General features: G+C 39.1%; 2 protein-coding genes across 8 annotated transcripts in view; one reads left to right on the top strand and one right to left on the bottom strand.

The window, feature by feature from the left end:
* Window positions 1-18643, top strand: part of LOC131120079 (leucine-rich repeat transmembrane neuronal protein 4) — a 41743-nt gene extending 23100 nt beyond the window's left edge. The window contains exon 3 of one of the 2 annotated variants that reach the window (XR_009126651.2): window positions 14600-18643. Coding sequence is in view for 1 of the 2 variants with exons in the window: in XM_058065167.2 (XP_057921150.1) it covers window positions 14600-14665 (66 nt within the window). In the remaining variant the exon portion in view is untranslated. The remainder of the gene's footprint in view (window positions 1-14599) is intronic. The other variant, XM_058065167.2, reaches the window with a different exon arrangement.
* LOC131120080 (alpha-1A adrenergic receptor-like) overlaps window positions 1-19345 on the bottom strand; it is a 202188-nt gene that overhangs the window by 157814 nt on the left and 25029 nt on the right. For 5 of the 6 annotated variants that reach the window (XR_013629283.1, XR_013629282.1, XR_013629281.1 and 2 more), the window contains exons 3-4: window positions 15682-15732; window positions 14628-14691 (exon numbers count right to left, since the gene is read on the bottom strand). The gene's annotated coding sequence lies outside the window, so the exon portion shown is untranslated. Of the gene's footprint in view, window positions 1-9853; window positions 10670-14627; window positions 14692-15681; window positions 15733-19345 lie in introns of those variants that run through there. The other variant, XR_013629280.1, reaches the window with a different exon arrangement.

Genomic DNA, 19345 nt, shown 5'->3' with positions numbered 1-19345 from the left:
CAACAGTGCACATGAAATCAGCTTAAACAATGACCAGTCTACTTTAAATAAAAGGGATTTGCTGCTCAAATGACTTCATGGACCTTTAACTAGGAAACAAGCTCACGGCAAAGTGTCCTTAATTGATTTGTTCTTCTCTTTAAGAAGCACCTTAGAAAGTTAGCATGGATTTCATTCATAGTGATTCATAGTCTATTATGTAGACCTTTTTGACTTTAATCATTATATTTGCATTGTGCCAAAAGCCACATTCTTCATGTTATTTATCCAGACATGGCACTTTCATTAGAAGCTGACTTGGCTCTGTTGTATCTTGAGGCAAGTGTCAAAAGCCACTCTAATGGGAAGATGTCTCCTGCAGCCATTTGGCTTTTCATCAACATCCGGTCCGTTTAAATCAGAAAGACACAGTGGAACATGAACATTTTGAATTGAGGTAAAAACAAATTTTTGGTTAAATGTGAATTTACTGTGAGTGGAATAAAGAAAGAATTAATTCTGGTATATTTTGGTCTGGTCTTCTATGAAGGCGGCAAAAAAATAATTATTTGCTGCTTTTCACATAATCAACAGGCTGCACGGCGGGCATGTGGTAAGCGCGCAGGCCACAGAACTAGGAGACCAGATTTCACCCTCGGCCATCTCTGTGTGGAGTTTGCATGTTCTCCCCGTGCTCGTGTGGGTTTTCTCTGGGGAGAAAAACACTCCCAAAAGCTTGCATGTTCGGATAATTGGCGACTCCAAATTGTCCATAGGTATGAATGTGAGTGTGAATGGTTGTTTGTCTAGATGTGCCCTGTGATTGGCTGGCAACCAGTCCAGGGTGTCTCGCCCGAAGACAGATGGGATAGGCTCTAGCACTACAAGTGGTAGAAAATGAATGAATAATGATAGTGTTTTAACCGCTTTAAATGCTTTTGCCAACAGACCTCATCTTAGCCACATTTAATACTGTTCAGGAATCAGAATCAGGTCGAAGCCACAATATCTGTGCACATACTGTGCCTGATGAAATGCTGAAACAAATGAAACGAAGAAGAAATGCCATTTGATTTTGACATAAAACAAAATGAAATACTGAAGTAGCTACCACGTGGGGAATAACATTGGTAGACTATGCTTGTTGTTTATTTTGTATGGGTTCTCCATGGGGACAATCAATTCTGCAGCTTGACTCCGGTGGTCATCTCCCAACCTGAAGGTTGCGGGTTTGATCATCTGTCCTCCTATGATCATCTGGAGGTATTCTTGGGCAAGGTACTGAACCCCCAGTTTCTCCTGATGCTGTGCCATCAATAGGTAAATGTGCTAACAGTGTCAAAGCACTTTGAGTGCCTCGGAGGTGGAAAAGGACGACACAAGTGAAAGACCATTTTCCACCATCTGAAAACATCTTCCATCCATTTTCTGTGCCAGTTTGACCCTGCAGAGTTGCAGGGATGCTTGGAACATACCCCAGCTGATATAGGGCAACACATCCGTAAAGGGGGCAAACCCATAAATAGGTTCTTGTTTATCTTGGTTAAGATATATACAGTATGTATTTTTTCAAATATAGTCAGTTTTTACTTGATTTGGTTGTAACATGATATGGTCTTTATATACTGCGGTATGGAAAAGTGTTTGCCCTATTCCTGATTTCTCTTTTTATCGGCATGGTTGTCACACTTACATGTTTCAGATCATCAAACACATTTAAATATTAGTCAGTGACACCACAACTGAACCCCACATTAAACATGGCAGATTAATTGAGATCTATCAGTCTGGGAAAGGTTATAAAGGCATTTCTTAAGCTTTGGGACTCCAGCAAACCACAGTGAGAGCCATTATCCATAAATAGCAGTGGCTATTTAGCAGCCAACCAAAACAGTGCAGCGATGACTGATCCAAGAGGTCACAAAAGACTCCACAACAACATCCAAAGAAGTTAATGTTTGTGTTCATAAATCCACCATAAGAAAGACACTGGGCAAAAATGACCTGCGTGGCAGAAATCCACTGTTGAACACAAAGAAGGCTTGTCTCAGTTTTTCTATTCTATAGGCGATTTGTGAATTGTGAAAACCCTCCAATGTGAAAACAATTCTGCATAGATGAGAGGACAAAATTCCTTGTCAGAGCTGTAAATGATTGATTACAAGTTATTGCAAACTGCTTGATTGCAGTTGTTGCTGCTACTGTAAGAGTGGCCCAACCAGTCATTAGGATTAGGGGGAAATCACTTTTTCACACAGGGCCATTTCGGTTTGGATTTGTTTTCTCGCTTAACAAAAAACTGCATTTGTGCATTGACTAGTATTTAATTTAGTTTGATGATCTGAAACATTTGAAATCCAGTTTGGAGGATTAGGCGGCATAGAAAATGAATGAATGAACACTGCAAGACAGTCTACACCAGGGGTGGGCAAACTTTTTGACTCGCGGGCCGCATTGATATGACAAAATTTACGGGGGGGGGGGCAGACTATATATTTTACACGTAACAGTCCATCTGGTATTATTGTATCTGTAAAATTGTCATGCAATCTGCTATTATTATTTATTATTTTATATTTATATTTAAATATTTTAAAAATAATAAAATATTATAATAATTACAATAAAATTAAAAGAATAATTATTATATTATTATGTAAAATATGCAAATATAACAATAATATTATATATAATTAATATAATAATTATAATAAACATAATAGTTCTAATAATAATTATAATAATCTAATAATAATAATAATAATTATTATTATGTGCTTGTGTCCCTTTTTTCAGGAGCACTTTGTAAACAACAGACCATGTCAAAAAACAAAATTGATAAAACCATCAAAAGGTTGGCTCAGGCCATGATGCCAGGTTGTATGTTGAGTTTAAATGAAATACTTTGGAAAGATTGGGCGGGCCGTATTCAAACACTTGGCGGGCCAGATGTGGCCCCCGGGCCGTAGTTTGCCCACCCCTGGTCTACACCGTCAGCTTGGGTAGGGTGTAGCGCCCTGTGATCCTGCACCAGATAAGCAGTATCGATGATGGATGATGTGTTTGGTGTCCCTTCACAAAGTTGCCAATGAATTATGCCAAAGTATCATCAAGATTGATCATTCATCCATAGCTGCTGCACACATACAGTACACACGGAATGTAAATGGTCTGCACTTATGAAGCCCCTTCATTCACACATTGCAACTATAATGGTGTCGAGGTTGCCGTGGAAGGTAACTAATCATCTCATTCACATACGTTCACGCACTGATGGCACAGAACCAGTAGCAATTAAGAGTTCAGTCAAGGGGCACCCATGCATATTTCAGGAGGAGGAAAAACTACACTCTGCACAAACTATGGCTTGTAGTAGTTTCAGTCTGGTATACTTCCATCCAAATATTTTTGTCTGTTCGACTTTACAAACATTACAATGACATGATATTTCGATGTGTCAATATATTCTCAGATATGACATTGAAGCTCCGATGTTAATTAATATAAAATAGCCTACAGCGATTGCAAATGTTAATGTAGTGAGTACCAAGTTGTATCATACAATTATTATTATCACTGAAACCATCAACTTTACCTAAAAAAGTATGATTGTATGCCGAGTTGCAAATTATGACCCCCAAGCAACTCTACATCATTGCATCAAATCTTTCTTCTGAAGCCACCATGGCAATAACTGTTAATATTGCATCATACAAATCAATTTAAGGTGCAGCAAGAGCTCGCTTCTTGCAAAGTGATTCTGCATATTAGAGGAGATTTATTTACTTGGCATCTTGACACATTCTGTCACAATGTCTGGCCTTTTGGAACAGCTGCCTGTATTTAACACCAGCCACCTTTGAAATAAATGGAGATAGTGTCATGTCATCTAAATCATATATATCTGATTTATTTATGTGTGTATTCATGCATGGCGTGGAGCTGTTGGCTTTTTTTTTGTGTTCAAGTCATTTTTCAGGCATATAAAATGCATTCACATAGAATCACTGTTTTGTTTATATATTGTTAAAACAATCTCTAGTGGCGCCAACTCCAAGCTGTGGTTTTATTTGTGTTCGAGTGCACTCTTCAGAAATGGTGTGTTATCTAATTGTAATTATTATCTAATTGTATCTAATACAAAAATGTACTACGCTTCTAAATTAGCCTAAAAAAGCCACACATAAAATGCATCTGCTGCTAAAAGATAATATCAAAAAATTAAAACTTTAGGCCAATTTAAGAATACCAAAATTTACTTTCAACACTATTGTCCCATGAGAACACATTCTGCATATTAATTATAATGGCTGCTGAAACGTGAAGGGGGTATTAATTTTTCTGAGATACACATCATGTTCCAAAGACAGCAGAAGAGTACTAGTAGTACACAGTAGTAGTAGCAAGGGAATACATGACCACTGCCGAGTTTAAAAATGCAAAGCGATGGAAGAGCTCCCTGTGGTAGGAAGAGTGTATGACCTTGTGTGTATATGTGGAGAGTGAGTGATGGAGTAATGTGCATTAGCTTGTAAAGAGGATAAAGGTTATCTGAGACATACGTATATCAATGGGAAAAAATCTTGTTAATATCCTGTTTTCGATAAAGGGACAGTATTTTGTATTCTTGTTATAACAGTGAAGATGTGACAAGAATACACATTATTATTATACTTAGTGAACCACTTTGTTAGGGAACACTTCAAACTATACCAAATTTTTGCATTATGGCCGTGTGAGAGGAAACCGGAGTACCCGGAGAAACCCCCCCATGAAGATTCAAACTCACATCTCCAAATATGCTAACCACAAGGCTACTATAGGGCCCCTGAACTTACTTTCGTCATTGGAAATTGCATCTAGGGCAATTGTGTAATGCATAGGGGAAACGTGGTTAAGACTATGTCACAACTGGTGTATGTTAAAAAAAACACAAGGACTGGATACGGACCAGCTGCCGAGGTACTTTATCATGTCAAAGTTCATCTTTGTGCATCGTCCATTTGGCCAATGTGTCTTTCTAATGTTTCGCTGAAGTCAGGTTTGGCCAAAATACCACACTTGTATCACCCCACATACGCAATTAGTGCAGGCAACACATGTTGAGATTTTTCTTACATACTCTACGTAAGGTGATGCCCACACATGTTGTGTGATGCCCACACAACCTTGGGTATATAAGATATAACTTCGATATGGTTACAGTAAGTATGGGGTGATTTTTGGTCCAGAACGAATTTTGCTTTCTTCATTATTGAAGTATTTCTTACAACTTTATGTTGTATTTCTTTAATGTGGGATTTAAAGTTCATTTTATCATCTATTTTAACAACGAGACATGTATTTTCTTGTATTATCCTTTTATTAATCCATCCATCATCTGTGCTGCGTAGGGTTGCAGGCCTTTTATCTATATTTTCCATTGCATTTAATTTTCTCCGCTTATCTGGGTCCGGGTCGCAGAGGCAGCAGTCTCAGTTGGGAAGTCCAGAATTCCCAGTATGCGGCCACTTTCTCCAGGCCAGCTGTGAGAAATAATCCCTCCAGTATGTTCTCGGTTTGCTGCGGCGTCTTCTCCCGGCTGGGCATGCCTGGAACACCTCACCAGGGAGGCGTTTGGACTAGCTGCCCGAGCCATATCAACTGGCTCCTCTCGCTGTGAAGGAACTGAGCTCCTCACCCTATCCCTCATCTATATTTTCTGTTTATATTTGTTTTATTTGATTTTAAATTGTAAATCTGAGCAAATCGGAGCTCAACCTGCAAGCTGGAATGAGTTACTTATACGTATGTCTCTGTCTATGTCATTTGTGTTCGCTTCGACAATAATGTAATATTGCATTGAGTTGTTTTATATGCCACCACACAATATATACTGACAGAGACTTTGGGAGGGATGGCATAGCTGGAGCTTCTAATGTTCTCATCCATCACCTGCATAAATCCCAACCATCATAAATCACAAAGCCCAAGTGCGGATAAAACATGCACATATTCACCTCCGTGCAGTAAATAGGTTCACACGCTGCCACATCTCACCAAGGACGTGCTTGCTTTGCTCCAAGTAGTGTACTAGCCCATCAGGTCCACTGGGAGTTCTTGAAGTTGTGTACCATTTTTCAAACAAATGCATTCACTCACAACATCGTTCACTTAAAGCCAGATGAAATCCCCATCTTCCATTTTAGATTTCCTAATTTAAATTTTTCAATCAACTTTTCAGGTGGCACGGTGGACGAGTGGTTAGCACGCAGACCTCACAGCTAGGAGACTAGGGTTCAATTCCACCCTCGGGCATCTCACGTGTGCACGTGTGGGTTTTCTCCGGGTACTCCGGTTTCCCCCCACATTCCAAGCTAGGTTAATTGGCGACTCCAAATTGTCCATAGGTATGAATGTGAGTGTGAATGGTTGTTTGTCTATATGTGCCCTGTGATTGGCTGGCGACCAGTCCAGGGTGTACCCTGCCTGAGGATAAGTGGTAGAAAATGAATGAAATGAATGAAATCATCATCAGATGAGTTGCACATGAATGGAAAGTTAGTTACTTGCGTAACAGGAAACAGTTTAATAAAATAGAGTCCAAATGAACTTGAATTAAATGTGGTGTACCACAGGGTCTTTTTTTATTTGCCATAATAATGACTCGTTTGTTCTCGATTCGTACTGCCACCTTTCACTGGACATGTTTTTGATTATTTTTGGTATTTTTGTTTCAATTTTTTTTCTTTGTTTAAGCCCAGAAAATCAAAATAAATGAAACAAAACTAGCAACCTCTCGCCCAAAGACAGATGGGATAGGCTCCAGCACCCCCGTGACCCTCGTAAGGAAAATCAATCAACTTTGTACATTTATTTTATCACCATAGTGTGTCTTTTTGTGTCAGTGAATACAATAACTGTTAAATGAATGCAAAAATCCATATTCTACAGGATGTGTGCCGCTCCTATTTTGAAGGTTTGAAGGTCGCTCTTGCAGGCATGGCCGACGTCCTTATTTTGCACACAACTCGCACAAAGTCAGCGGGCATTTTAAAATGCTTGCTTCCATTACCTAAAACACAACTCATACAGCCTGAGTGCCTCACACAGTCACTCCAGTACGCTGTAGTATGTTTCAAAGCAATTTCATTCAACATGTCAACTGCTGTGAGATTCCGAGTTGAACAGTGGGTTCAGTTTTTTTCTGCGATTTTGTTAACATGGAAATGATACGGCCCGATTCACTGTTCATCTTTGCAGTATATACTATAAGATAGTCATTATAATACTAAATGTCACGAAAATTACTTTGGATAGCTGTACTGTGGTCAATAACTAAAGTTTTGTGGTTTGTAATTATTTCTTTGTGGCAATTAAAAAGTGGTTTACTATCTTCATCTTCTATTTTCTGTATGCTCTTTTCAAGTATTTGATAGCTGTCATTGTAAAGTTGGGATTTTCACTCCAAAGTCATTAAGTGTAACTGCAGGCGAGATATTGCACTTGATGTCAAGATTGATTAATTCTCACATTTAAGACTTCAGAAGAAGTTTGAAGATGAGCACATATTTTTATATTTCAGAATCACAGGATATGCATTTGCAAAAAAACAGGCCCTGTTTGATGTTCGTTTTTCTGCAGCTAAATGCACGCGGGCTATGCATCATGTAGCCCTGCCAATATGTACACATTTATAGTACCTGTCGTGCCATTTGGCTCTTGAATATGCTCGTATGCTCTCAATTTTGTTACATTTTGTTACATTTTTCTCGAATTTCAAAACATGAACGTGCAAAAAAAAATTCTGTCCCCTTGGGTGGGGTGGTGGGGGGCCGGGGGCATGACAGAAAATAATTGAGAAGCACTGGTTGCAGTACACAATCATACAACTAAAAAAAAGGTGCTGCATTGATTATGTCTCCTGTGATCCGTGTATTACATTATTCATATTTTCTGCTAATAACCGCAAATCACTGTGACCACCTTTTTATGAAAAGGTAATTATAGAAACATCTGAAGAATGGCTTTTTTGACAGCTAGGTAATTAACGAGAGGGGGTACTGCCATTCCTTTCGTTTTAAACAAACACTGTCTCAAAAGGATGATCTCAATTACTCCAGACCATCTTCTTCTGCTGACGTGGTATTGTTTATCAAGTTATAGTATGCTAATGCATCTTAGCCTCAGTGAGGGTCTATCTGACAATGACAGAGAGCAATGACAAAGTGCTCAGGAGAGTGCAAGATATTTTGTGTACCATCAGTCAAGAGCTTGTACAGGCTTCCTTGATTTTCTTGTACAATCCTTGTTGTTTTTCTTCCCTCAGCGCAAATAAGCTTAGTGTTGGAGCTTAAACCTGCTGGCTTTTGTCTGAAACATGGGAGGAGATTAAAGATGTTTCCTGTTTGCTGATTCTTTGCAACAGTGAGACAGAGTGTAACATTCGAATAAGCACAGAACAGACCAAATTCTTGTCTTTTTCAGGTACTTGTAAGTGGGAAGTATCTGAATGAGTGAATGGGATGAATATAGATTAAGATATGCCTTTATTCGTCCCTCAGTGGGGAAATTTGTAAGAGAGATTCATTCATTCATTTTCTACCGCTCACGAGGGTCGTGGGGGGTGCTGGAGCCTATCCCAGCTGTCTTTGGGCGAGGTACACCCTGGACTGGTGGTCAGCCAATCACAGGGCACATATAGACAAACAACCATTCACACTCACATTCATACCGATGGACAATTTGGAGTTGCCAATTAACCTAGCATGTTTTTGGAATGTGGGAGAAAACCCACGCATGCATGGGGAGAACATGCAAACTCTACACAGATATGGCCGAGGGTGGAATTGAACCCTGGTCTCCTATGGTCTTCTGGGAGGTCTGCGCGCTAACCACTAGACCGCCGTGCCTTGAATATAGAGATACTGTTGTTAAATAAATATGGTAGGTGTGAAACAAGAGTACCTGCATTTATTTATTGACACAGAAAACAAGTCAAACAAAACCAGAACACGGTCGCTGTCAAGACACATCAGAATAGCACACATAGAATTGAACTCCCAGTTAGCTGATTAATTTCCTGACTAAAATTCCTTGTTGGCCTATAAAATTAAGTTGGTGTAACAGACTGGCCCATTTTTAATAATATATATTAAATAATATAATATTTACATTAAATGTACATTTTAATATTTAAATTATGTTTTTTAATTTAAATTAATATTGATATGATATTCAGTGATGATCCAATGATGTTGGTTGTTCTCACGTGATATATAAAAAGCTGCCGACACAAAGTTGCACGTCACTTTGTGGAGCCAGTCAGTCCCAGGGGAGCATATTTGCATGATATTATGACTTGCTGTGATATGCATGGGTTGTATTACCAGTGGTATAATCCTCAGTTCATTTCACTCTTGTGCATTTCGGCATGGTTTCAGCAATTTTGAGGGATTTTCAACTTTTACTAATACACGTTAATGTTCAGGATCATTACACTTACTTCAGGGGCTTTGGCTCATTATTTTCAGTCAAATCTGATATTTGGATCAAGGAACAAAACTTTGAAGAGGAATTAGCTGTAAAAATAAAGATGTTTGCGTTCTCACATTTGTGCCTCAGTGACTACTCAAATGATCACATAGGAATTGATAGACAAGGAACAATATTCAAATTCACATTCTGGGTACCGTGTTCCGATTTGGTCTTAAATGGTCTCGGGACTGCTTAGCTGATTGGGGTTCCAGCACATTCACATTAATTTACAAGTAGTTGGCATTGTGCATTTCATAACCGTGTGATATAATATGTTATGGGAGGTATTGGTATTTCAGTATATATAGACTATTTCAGTATTTCAGCAACTTGTTTCAATATTGCAGCATACAATATGTGGTTTGACTGTACTTTAAATTGTTACAGATGTTAATACGTTATTATTTATACTGTATCTGCATGATACATAGAGCAAACACACATCTGCGTTGGATCGTTTTAGACTCCAGAGCTTTCCCCAGTCAGGAGTTCACATCTGAGTGAACGCAGTGCATATAATGTCTTTCCCTTTTGGCAAGGCACTAGAGAATTAAGCACAGCTCCATAAGCCAAGTCATCTCTGAGTATCAAGGCGGTGATCCTGGTGGTTTCAAAATAGTTTAATTTGAAACCACCAGGACCTCTGCCAGCATCTTATGTCTTTGTCCAACAACACAAAGCCAAGACCGGAGGAAGAACGTCATGTGGACATGTTGAAAGGGGAGTATTAGGGCGACAGTGGAATTTCAATTTTTGATGTGGCTTGTCGGCTATGGTCCTGTCTGAGGACATTACATTATTTTATTTTTTTTATAAATGCCTTGCTGTGCTTTAAGGCAAAATATTCCTGATGTGGCCTGACAACATGGTTACTGAGATCATCAACAGCATCGATGGCCAAACAACTGTCACTCTGCATTGGTGCAACTGAAGGCTCATTGTCAATAAGGCTTGCCAACTTTCTCCGGGACCATGCCATGCTGGGAATTAAAACTTTAAATGCTAAAGCTGAATGAAATACATCAACTCGGTCAACCTACTTGTGCAAACATTGCACAAGATAGGCTAACGTCTCTAGTGATGGATAAGAAAAGCTTTTTAAGACTGTGCAGCTTTCCATGGTGTCGTCATCAAGGATGTGAGCACTTCATTCTAGGCACCAGAGTGATGAGATCTAAAGGAGCCAAGAATATATTATCTTTATATATTCTATGGCATGAATGCAAATTTGGAACACTTAAATTGAGGAACATGGACAGTATAGAAAGAGGAAAGAAAACAAATAGACTACTACACCACTAATTGCTCCATTACCAGTTGCAAAGCAAGACATGTCTAATATTGATTATCCTGTGTAAAGACAGATACGAAGTGGATACATCGACTAATGTAATTGCGTTCCGCGTGTTTATCCATCAGCTTTTAATTTGCCTAATTTCCTTGGCAGGATTAATTAAATACAGTATGTACATAGATTAAGTGTGCTAGTGAGCAGTGTGGCTTGTGTGTAAGCAACCTGATACATTTGGGAAAAAGTCCAAAAGAACTTGGAAAAATGTCAAATGTCAGCCACAAAGATCCCGCAAAATGGCCGCATCATGACTGTTACAGATCCAACAACAAAGCAGAGAGGAAAAGTGATGGTATCTCGTATTTTATCTTATACCGTAGATCCCTGCTTTTCACGGGAGTTATGCTCATCGCCAAAAGTGATTGATGCACCCATGAATACACACACCGCTCACTCCTACCGCACCAAACACTCCTGATAGTTTGATGCTGACTTTCTTCTCTGATTTCAAATGATTCAATTCCAGAACCCTCCTTTCTTCAACACATTTAAATTGTAAAAGTATTAAGGTACTCGCCACTAATAAGCGGTAATGACAATTAATAGAACATCTGAATCCGTGTGATAGACTAGCATGTCTCACGTGAACTAAGGTGCATTCAAGCACAGCCTAACACAGCCCAAAATCACAAGACCTAAATATATAATTGTGGGCTTTTTTTTTAAATATGCTGTGTATTTTACCTAAAAAGTAATCCCCATTCATTGTGGATAATTGACTGCAGAACTGACTGTGATAAGTGAATTTGCGTTCTTATTTATAAATTGAAAATTGTCACAGTTTGATCATAAAAACTTGTTTTTGACTGTTTAAATGTAGTTTTTTTAACATAACACATGTATTAGTCAATATGAGACTTGTACCTGTGTGTGTTGCTATTAATGTGATCCCTTGGGAAGTGGTGTGGCACGCGGACAGGAAGTGACGTCAGGGGTTCAAAGTTGAGTTTTAGCTTGGTGTGGGTTACTGCAGCAACAGTTGCACGTTTTTTTAAGGTCATTAAAAAGATGACAAATATTACAGTAACATTACTGACACCTAGTGACCAGTGTAGAATACCACTTATTAGGGCTGAGCCAAGTACTCGTTTTAGACAAGTGTCCGTTACGGTTAATGCATTTTTGCAGAGTACGAGCAAGTACAGTACAAGATACAGACATTGGTGTTCTTGCTCATCCCTACTACGTCATTCAAAACATACTTGAATGCATCCTCTGAATGCCTTATATTTATATGTTTGTTCACTGAGCCAATTTTATGCTTGATATACTTAATTTGACATTTGTTTAAATATACATATTTTTGGACTAATAATAGGCACACTGATTAGAGGATAGAGGCATGTTGTCTTCAGAACAAGTTATTCATATGCTTATCACTTGTTACAAATCACCTTGGGCGTTTAGGCATTTGAGTCTGTCCTTTACAGGCTCTGTCCCTCACAGGAGGAGAAGCCGGGTCATACTTCGTTCCTCATAAGTTTTATCGAGTATTTCCTGTACTTCAGCATGAATAGTCAAACATTTTCTGCAGAAGCTGTCCATTTAGGTTGTATTTGTATGCATACAGTGCATTGTATGCATTTGCCTCCTTGTATGCAAGTTTTATGAAATTGTATCTCATTATTCTTGTTTTATAAGAACTTGTCTTGTCTCGTCTATTTTGATATCAACAGCAGATGTTCCCTCTTGACAATCCTGTATTCATAAATGAAACAAGAGGGAAAAATTTAAATACGTCTATTTCTTTAAGAAAAATCTGCAAATTTTTGACTGAATGCTGAATCACAAATGTGTTCTGTGTTGGTTCTGTTCATACAGAAGAGTTACAGTAAAATAGTGGAAAAATAGTGGCTTTTACAGGTAATATAAAACAGGATAGTGTCTTTCGCTGTGGCTAATCAGCTTAAGAGCATCACTCACATCTGTTCCTTGCTTCTCTTTCCAATAAATGTCCAATTCCAATAAAACATCTGCCATGGCCACATCCATGCTAATTTCTTTAAAAGCTGATAGTTGAAGGTACAGTCTGTACGTCTGTAGCTGTTGCATCTCACCTCTAAATGATGATGATTGGTCCATCACAGTCAAGAACATTATATCACATATATGTTCAATAAACAGCTATATTTGTTTCTATTTTTGTGTACTTCCGTGCAATGTTCAGACAATTTGTATTCGCTTAGCTTCACTCAGATCCACCAAGTGACGTTTTTTTTAACTGGCAAGTGAAGACTTGTCGGTGTGACACATCAAAATCAAAGTTCAGCTCAGGGCATGCCTGTTGGGGTTCTATATCCTGTTGAGATTTGCTTCTCACTAACAATAATCTCTGCTCTGCTGGTGGAGCAAAGGGTTCAGATGGGATCATTGCAAGCGGATCCGTAAAGCTTTTGAACTTTTTCTGCTTTTTATTGTGGTATTACATTGCAAATAGTTTGGTTGCTTGACATGTTGTTTCAGGTTAATTCATTGTGCGCTGAATCAAAGAGCACATATTTCTATGGCACAGTTTCACATGCAGATTTCAACCAAGAAATACATTTTCACTTAATAACGTATTGATAGTTACATTCTAAAAGCTAAAGTACACTTCTGGAACAAGACAACACTCTCACATTACACTGAAAATGTATTTTCCAAATAAGTAACTCTAATTTTCCTAATATGTTTATACTGTGGCAGGTGAGCAAATATTATATAATATATGTATTCAACATGTGTTGCCAAAGCCTGTTGTTTCCACCATCAAGGATGGCGTTTGTGTATCAGTGAACATTACAGTAACATTACCGACACCTAGTGACTAGTGTAGAGGACTACACATCATTCACTGTGTCTTTGAATGCGTCTTTTGAATAGCTACAGTACATTACAGTCCCATTTTAACAGGCTATCGAGCCCAGTGGTTTTCAATTATTTGCCTCCACTTCCCCCACCGACCCCCCGAGGACATACATATTGTCAGCCCCCATCCACACACACACACACACACACACACACTCCAATTGTTCAAGCATGAATAAAGACGCTAAAAGACCTACCAACCTTAAAGGCATTTTATTATTAGAGTCTAGTCCCTGCTGCTTACCCCCCCATCCTCTAACACTTCTCCACCAGGAGGACCAGCCCAACTATTACACCTCAGGTGTAAAGGTTGGGAACGGTATTCCTGATCCTTATCATCCTCTAGACATAGATTTTTTTTTATCATTTGTGTTTTCAGAGTGTTGTTTATTTCTTGACAGGAAATAAGTACATATCAGTCTTCTAATTTTATGATTTGCATAGATGAGGGTGCTGAGGTTCTCATCGGGAGTGACCAGGATGGATAGGATCAGGAACGAGTACATCAGAGGGACATTACATGTTAGAGATAAAGTCAGAGAGGCCAGACTGAGATGGTTGGGACATGTCCAAAGGAGAGATAGTGAATATATTGGTAGAAGGATGCTGCCAGGTAGGAGGTTTATGGATGTAGTGAAGGAGGACGTGAGGGTTGTTGGTGTGAGAGAGACAGATGCAGAAGACAGGGTTGGATGGAGGAGATTGATTTGCTGTGGCGACCCTTGAAGGGAAAAGCCGAAAGAAAAAAAAAAGGGTCTTCTAATTTTACTAATTCATATAATTTGTTTTTAACAAACCACGGCTTAACTACCCTTGCTTGCCTTGCTTTCACTTCATCGTTATTACTTCTACATGTTGCATCTAAGGAATGATTCTAACTTAATATTTGTATTTGTTTCCTTACAGAATGAGTATACATGTCCACGCCCCTTACCTGGTGCCTGGCTGGGGGATCTGACTACCATCCATTAGGAAGAACTGCTTTGGATCGTGATCATCTTAATACAAACAAAAAGGATAATTACGCACAGAACACACAAGGATCATCTTAAAATTGTTCAGTGAAAAACTACAACTAAAATCCTCCAAATTACCATTCACAAAAATAATAACTGCAGCTCAAGTTTGAGAGGTATTAATACCTTTTTAATAACTTGTACCCCAGAGGCAGAAAACCTTCAGAATTTCAGATACTGATCGCCTACTGTGGAAGATCATCATTAAAAGGAAATGACTCATCTTGACCATAGTGGATTTTGTCTCTGTGAGGACGATGATGGTGATTGGTTTCAAGGAAAGAGACATGCTGTATGTACATATACAAGAGGCTTTAACAAGAGTTACTGATGAAGACGTACTCATCAAGGCGCTCTGCTCCTCTGACAGACCTGTGTGAAATTTCTAATTGAGTTGGAAGATTTTTTTTCCCCAGTTTGAAAAGACCAGATTGGTGTATATGTGCCTCACTGGATTAGGATCAGTCTTTTGTATTTGCACTTGTTGGTAAAGACAAATACGCTTTACCGGGCGTGAGATGAGAGAAACAGTCAGAGCTGAGACTATCCCAAGCCAATGACTTTTGCTATTATGTGTTTGTTTTTAATTTATTTTATTTGACTTTTTTGTTCAAAGTGGTTTCTTATGATGAACAGGCCTCGACTATCTGGTCTGAATAACGGAAAATGCAATCAGGAGTAGAGTAGAAAAAAAGAGAAATGCTCATGCCATGAAGAAAATGTACTTTTTTAAGAATATAATGTTATTAATGTTGTACTTTAAGGGTATTCGTTTCCGCCATTTTTAACAACAAATAACGAATGCACTGCTTTTGCTGTTGCCGCTTCTGACCTGATGAAAATCTCAATGAAGTCGTGTTTTTCCACTCTTTTTCTTTCAGCACATTTTTACTTCCTTGGCATTGTAAAAATCTGACTTAGCATCTCATGAACGTTTCATCATGTGAAGGAGAAAGCATGGTTTCTTCTCACCTGCTGAGTGTATTCCATTTCCTCAGGTTTCATTAGTGATCAAATGTTGACCTGAAAATGAAAATATAACTCATCACAAATGAGACAATTGTCTTCGATGGAATAGTTTAAAATGTATAATTAAAAAAAAAATATTATAAGTGCCATGCTGTTCTCATAAGAATTTAGTTGTACAGTCACAGTGCTCGTTACTGCAGTGAAAGGAACGGTTTAGGTGGCAACACCTTCAACTTTAATAGTAACTTTATTCTACAAATTAACAATACATATATACAATTATATTTTTGAATGAATCTTCTCCTACAAATCCATCAAAGTTCTCATCTTCTGTAGCTGAATTGACAATTTTGCCATCAAACATGCCAGGTTCCTTCTCATCATTGTTAGAGTCAGCCTCCTGGAATAATGGTGAACTCTGAATGTTAATGTATGTGTTAAGTGTACGTACTGTAATACTACGTCATGTTGGTTTATCGCTGCCAGCGCAGTATTAGGTTCCTGTGTCCAACACTCAAACAAGCAGAGCACTTACAGAAGTAACACAACAACATTTTTACAGATTTTGGAACTCACTGCCCACATAAGGTGCACCGGATTATGGGACGCTTCATCGATTTTTGAGAAAATTACAGGCTTTTAAGTGTGCCTTATAGTGCGGAAAATACCGTAACTCACCATTAATGTGATGGGGTTTTTTTTCACGTCCTGTTTTCCTTAAAGATATATGTTTTCACATTAAACTAATACAAAAGTCAACATTTCATCCTGGCAAAATATTACAATCATCGCCTATGAGCTACTGTACGATTCCCATCTCAGGTTGATAATGAAACAATTAGGGCTACAACTAGTCTATTAATCAGAAACATGCTGGATTAATCGAGTAATTGGTTAAGAATAAATACATCGCTGGGAGAATGGGGAGTCGTCCCTCGCAATACCGTAGTTCGATTATCACTCCCTTGCTATATTGTGATTTTTCAGAAATTCATTCATTTTCTACAGCTTATCCTCATGAGGGGTGCTGAAACCTATCACAGCTGTCTTTGGGCGAGAGGCAGGGTACACCCTGGACTGATCGCCAGCCAATCACAGGGCACATATAGACAAACAACCATTCACACTCACGTTCATACCTATGGACAATTTGGAGTCGTCAATTAACCTGGCATGTTTTTGGAATGTGGGCGGAGAAAACCCACGCATGCAAACTCCACACAGAAATGACTAAGGGTGGAATTGAACTCGGGTCTCCTTGCTGTGAGGCCTGGGTGCTAACCACTCATCCACCATGCAGTCCCTTTTTTTAGAAATTAATTCCCACAATATTTTTTTTTCCAAATGAGAAATCTCATCACATTTCAATCTCACAAACCCCTTATTATTAACATTGAATTCTATATCATGGAAATTCAGTTAAGCTCTATAAATGAGGGATGTCAAATCTGTGAGAGCATGACACAGAACTAAAGCTTGATTTTATTCTAAATTCTTATGAGAACAGGTTGTTTCATCACATCATCAAAAGGCGCCTCCATTTCCGTCATTTGTAAAAGTGCTCTTTTAGTGAATCAGCTTCCTCTTATACGTGCAATGTGTGTGTCTTTGTAAGTCTTGCAGTGGCGGTGTTCATTCAGAGAGCCTGTCCTGTACAGATAACTGAGCACTTTTTTTTTTTTTTTTTTTTACATTAAAACGACCTGCTTCCCTGTCCTCAAAATAACCATCCCACATTCACTACCTTGCTGCGTGCTGTTCTTTGTGTGCTTGTGGTTCATCCAGTTCTTAATTAGAAGCTATATTAAGTTGTGACTTGTTTCTCCAAACCTTTAAATGTAACCCTTTCTACACTGGGAAAAGTCATTTTCTATTGTAAATTCCTGCTTCCCTCATTGTTGATGCTTAGCGGCTGTGTTCTTTGTTCACTTTCAACTGTTTTTTAATGAAAATATTGACTTGGTTGGTCCGCAATATGAATTGGTAAAATAAAATATGACTCAGCCATATCCTGTTTCTACTCCACAATTGTATCTCATTGTTCGGTGTGGTACATTTCTTCACACCCGGTGAAGACCAGCCTATTCCCCACGGATCAACGGTGTCAGAGCTGTCATATCAACATTAGCCTCATTAATTTAGAGAGGAACATTGATCTCTGCTTGACTGTTCTTGTTCACACCGGTGCCCGCTGTGAGCAGCAACAGCCCTAATTATACTTTCTGCAAAATGTGTTGTGTATCTCAAGAGGGAGTCGTGTTTAGTGATTTTTTTTTCCCTTCCTTATGTTCACGGTGCTTGGAACATGTCAAGCTGTCAGCCCAGAGGTCCAGATGGTCAATAATCACAGAGTCACCTATCATATATTTAGATCATCTACCCTACTTGGATGTTAACATCCACTCCATCTTCTACTTGTTTTTACACAATTTGCTACATTTCTGGTCATTCCTATCTGTCTGGGAACATCTGTTGTACCTTGGGAGTCTTTACTCTCTGCAATGTATTTCTAGCAATCATTCTTCGGTTGTTGGTTTGCTATCTACATCAATTTTAAGTTAAATGTACCCTTTAAAGCGCCACCCGAGTTTGTGTTCCCTTTTGGTGTGCAGGGATTTCTGCTGCCTCATTGTAATGGGAATGGATGGATGGTGCTTCGTTTTTGGTACAGCAAGTAAAAAAAAATATTTTGTTTGCAATATAAGTGCTGACTGTGAAGTCTCTGGATTATCCTCAGTGACTTGTACAATGTGTCTGCAAATACGTGTATACGCCTGCAGCTTTTTCAGAGTGATTTTCCAGTTATTTGGAGGACGAAATTCAATTTACCATCACGGTTTGCTTGAAAGCACAAGCTGCCATGGAGTTGCCATAATCCCAAAACCAGGCCATTGAAATGAAACTGGCATTAATAATGATCAGATAACAATAGAAAGTGAGTTTTCAGAAGACTGTTACCATGACATGAAATCATCATTACATCTTTGTTTCCTACAACAGGGTTTGAGCAGACATTTTGTTTGGAATCAGTCTGAGACCACTTCTTGTCGATGGTTTTGGACCCAAGTTCGGTTATGCTAAGAGTCAACTGGACCGGCGCCAGTTGGTGCCATTTCGCAGCAAAGATTATGTGGCTTGCGCCATTACATTCCAGTGGATTCCAACAGGCCAATTGTTGCGACATTCGGTTCCACTTGGTGGACATTTTGCGCAGATTGCTTGATGCAAGTGGCGTGACGAAGATTTTAAACATTTTGAAATTTTCTTGGGTGGCACGGCGGTCTAGTGGTTAGCGCGCAGACCTCACATCTAGGAGACCAGGGTTCAATTCCACCCTCAGCCATCTCTGTGTGGAGTTTGCATGTTCTCCCCGTGCATGCGTGGGTTTTCTCCGGGTACTCCGGTTTCCTCCCACATTCCAAAAACATGCTAGGTTAATTGGCCACAGGTATGAATGTGAGTGTGAATGGTTGTTTGTCTATATGTGCCCTGTGATTGGCTGGCGACCAGTCCAGGGTGGACCCCGCCTTTCGCCCGAAGACAGCCGTGAGGAAAAGCAGTAGAAAATGAATGAATGAAATTTGCCGGCAAACTCAATTTTTGCACCCACCACGAGCCAGTTGGGAGGCAGTTTGAGCCACTGCACGCCACTAGGTGCCTTATTGGC

This window comes from Doryrhamphus excisus, linkage group LG10 (genome assembly GCF_037039965.1).
Source record: "Doryrhamphus excisus strain RoL-2023G ecotype Guam linkage group LG10, RoL_Dexc_Guam_v1.1, whole genome shotgun sequence".
Lineage (NCBI taxonomy): Eukaryota > Metazoa > Chordata > Actinopteri > Syngnathiformes > Syngnathidae > Doryrhamphus > Doryrhamphus excisus.
Note: the sequence above shows the minus strand (reverse complement) of the source record. Positions and strands in the feature narration are given on the sequence as shown.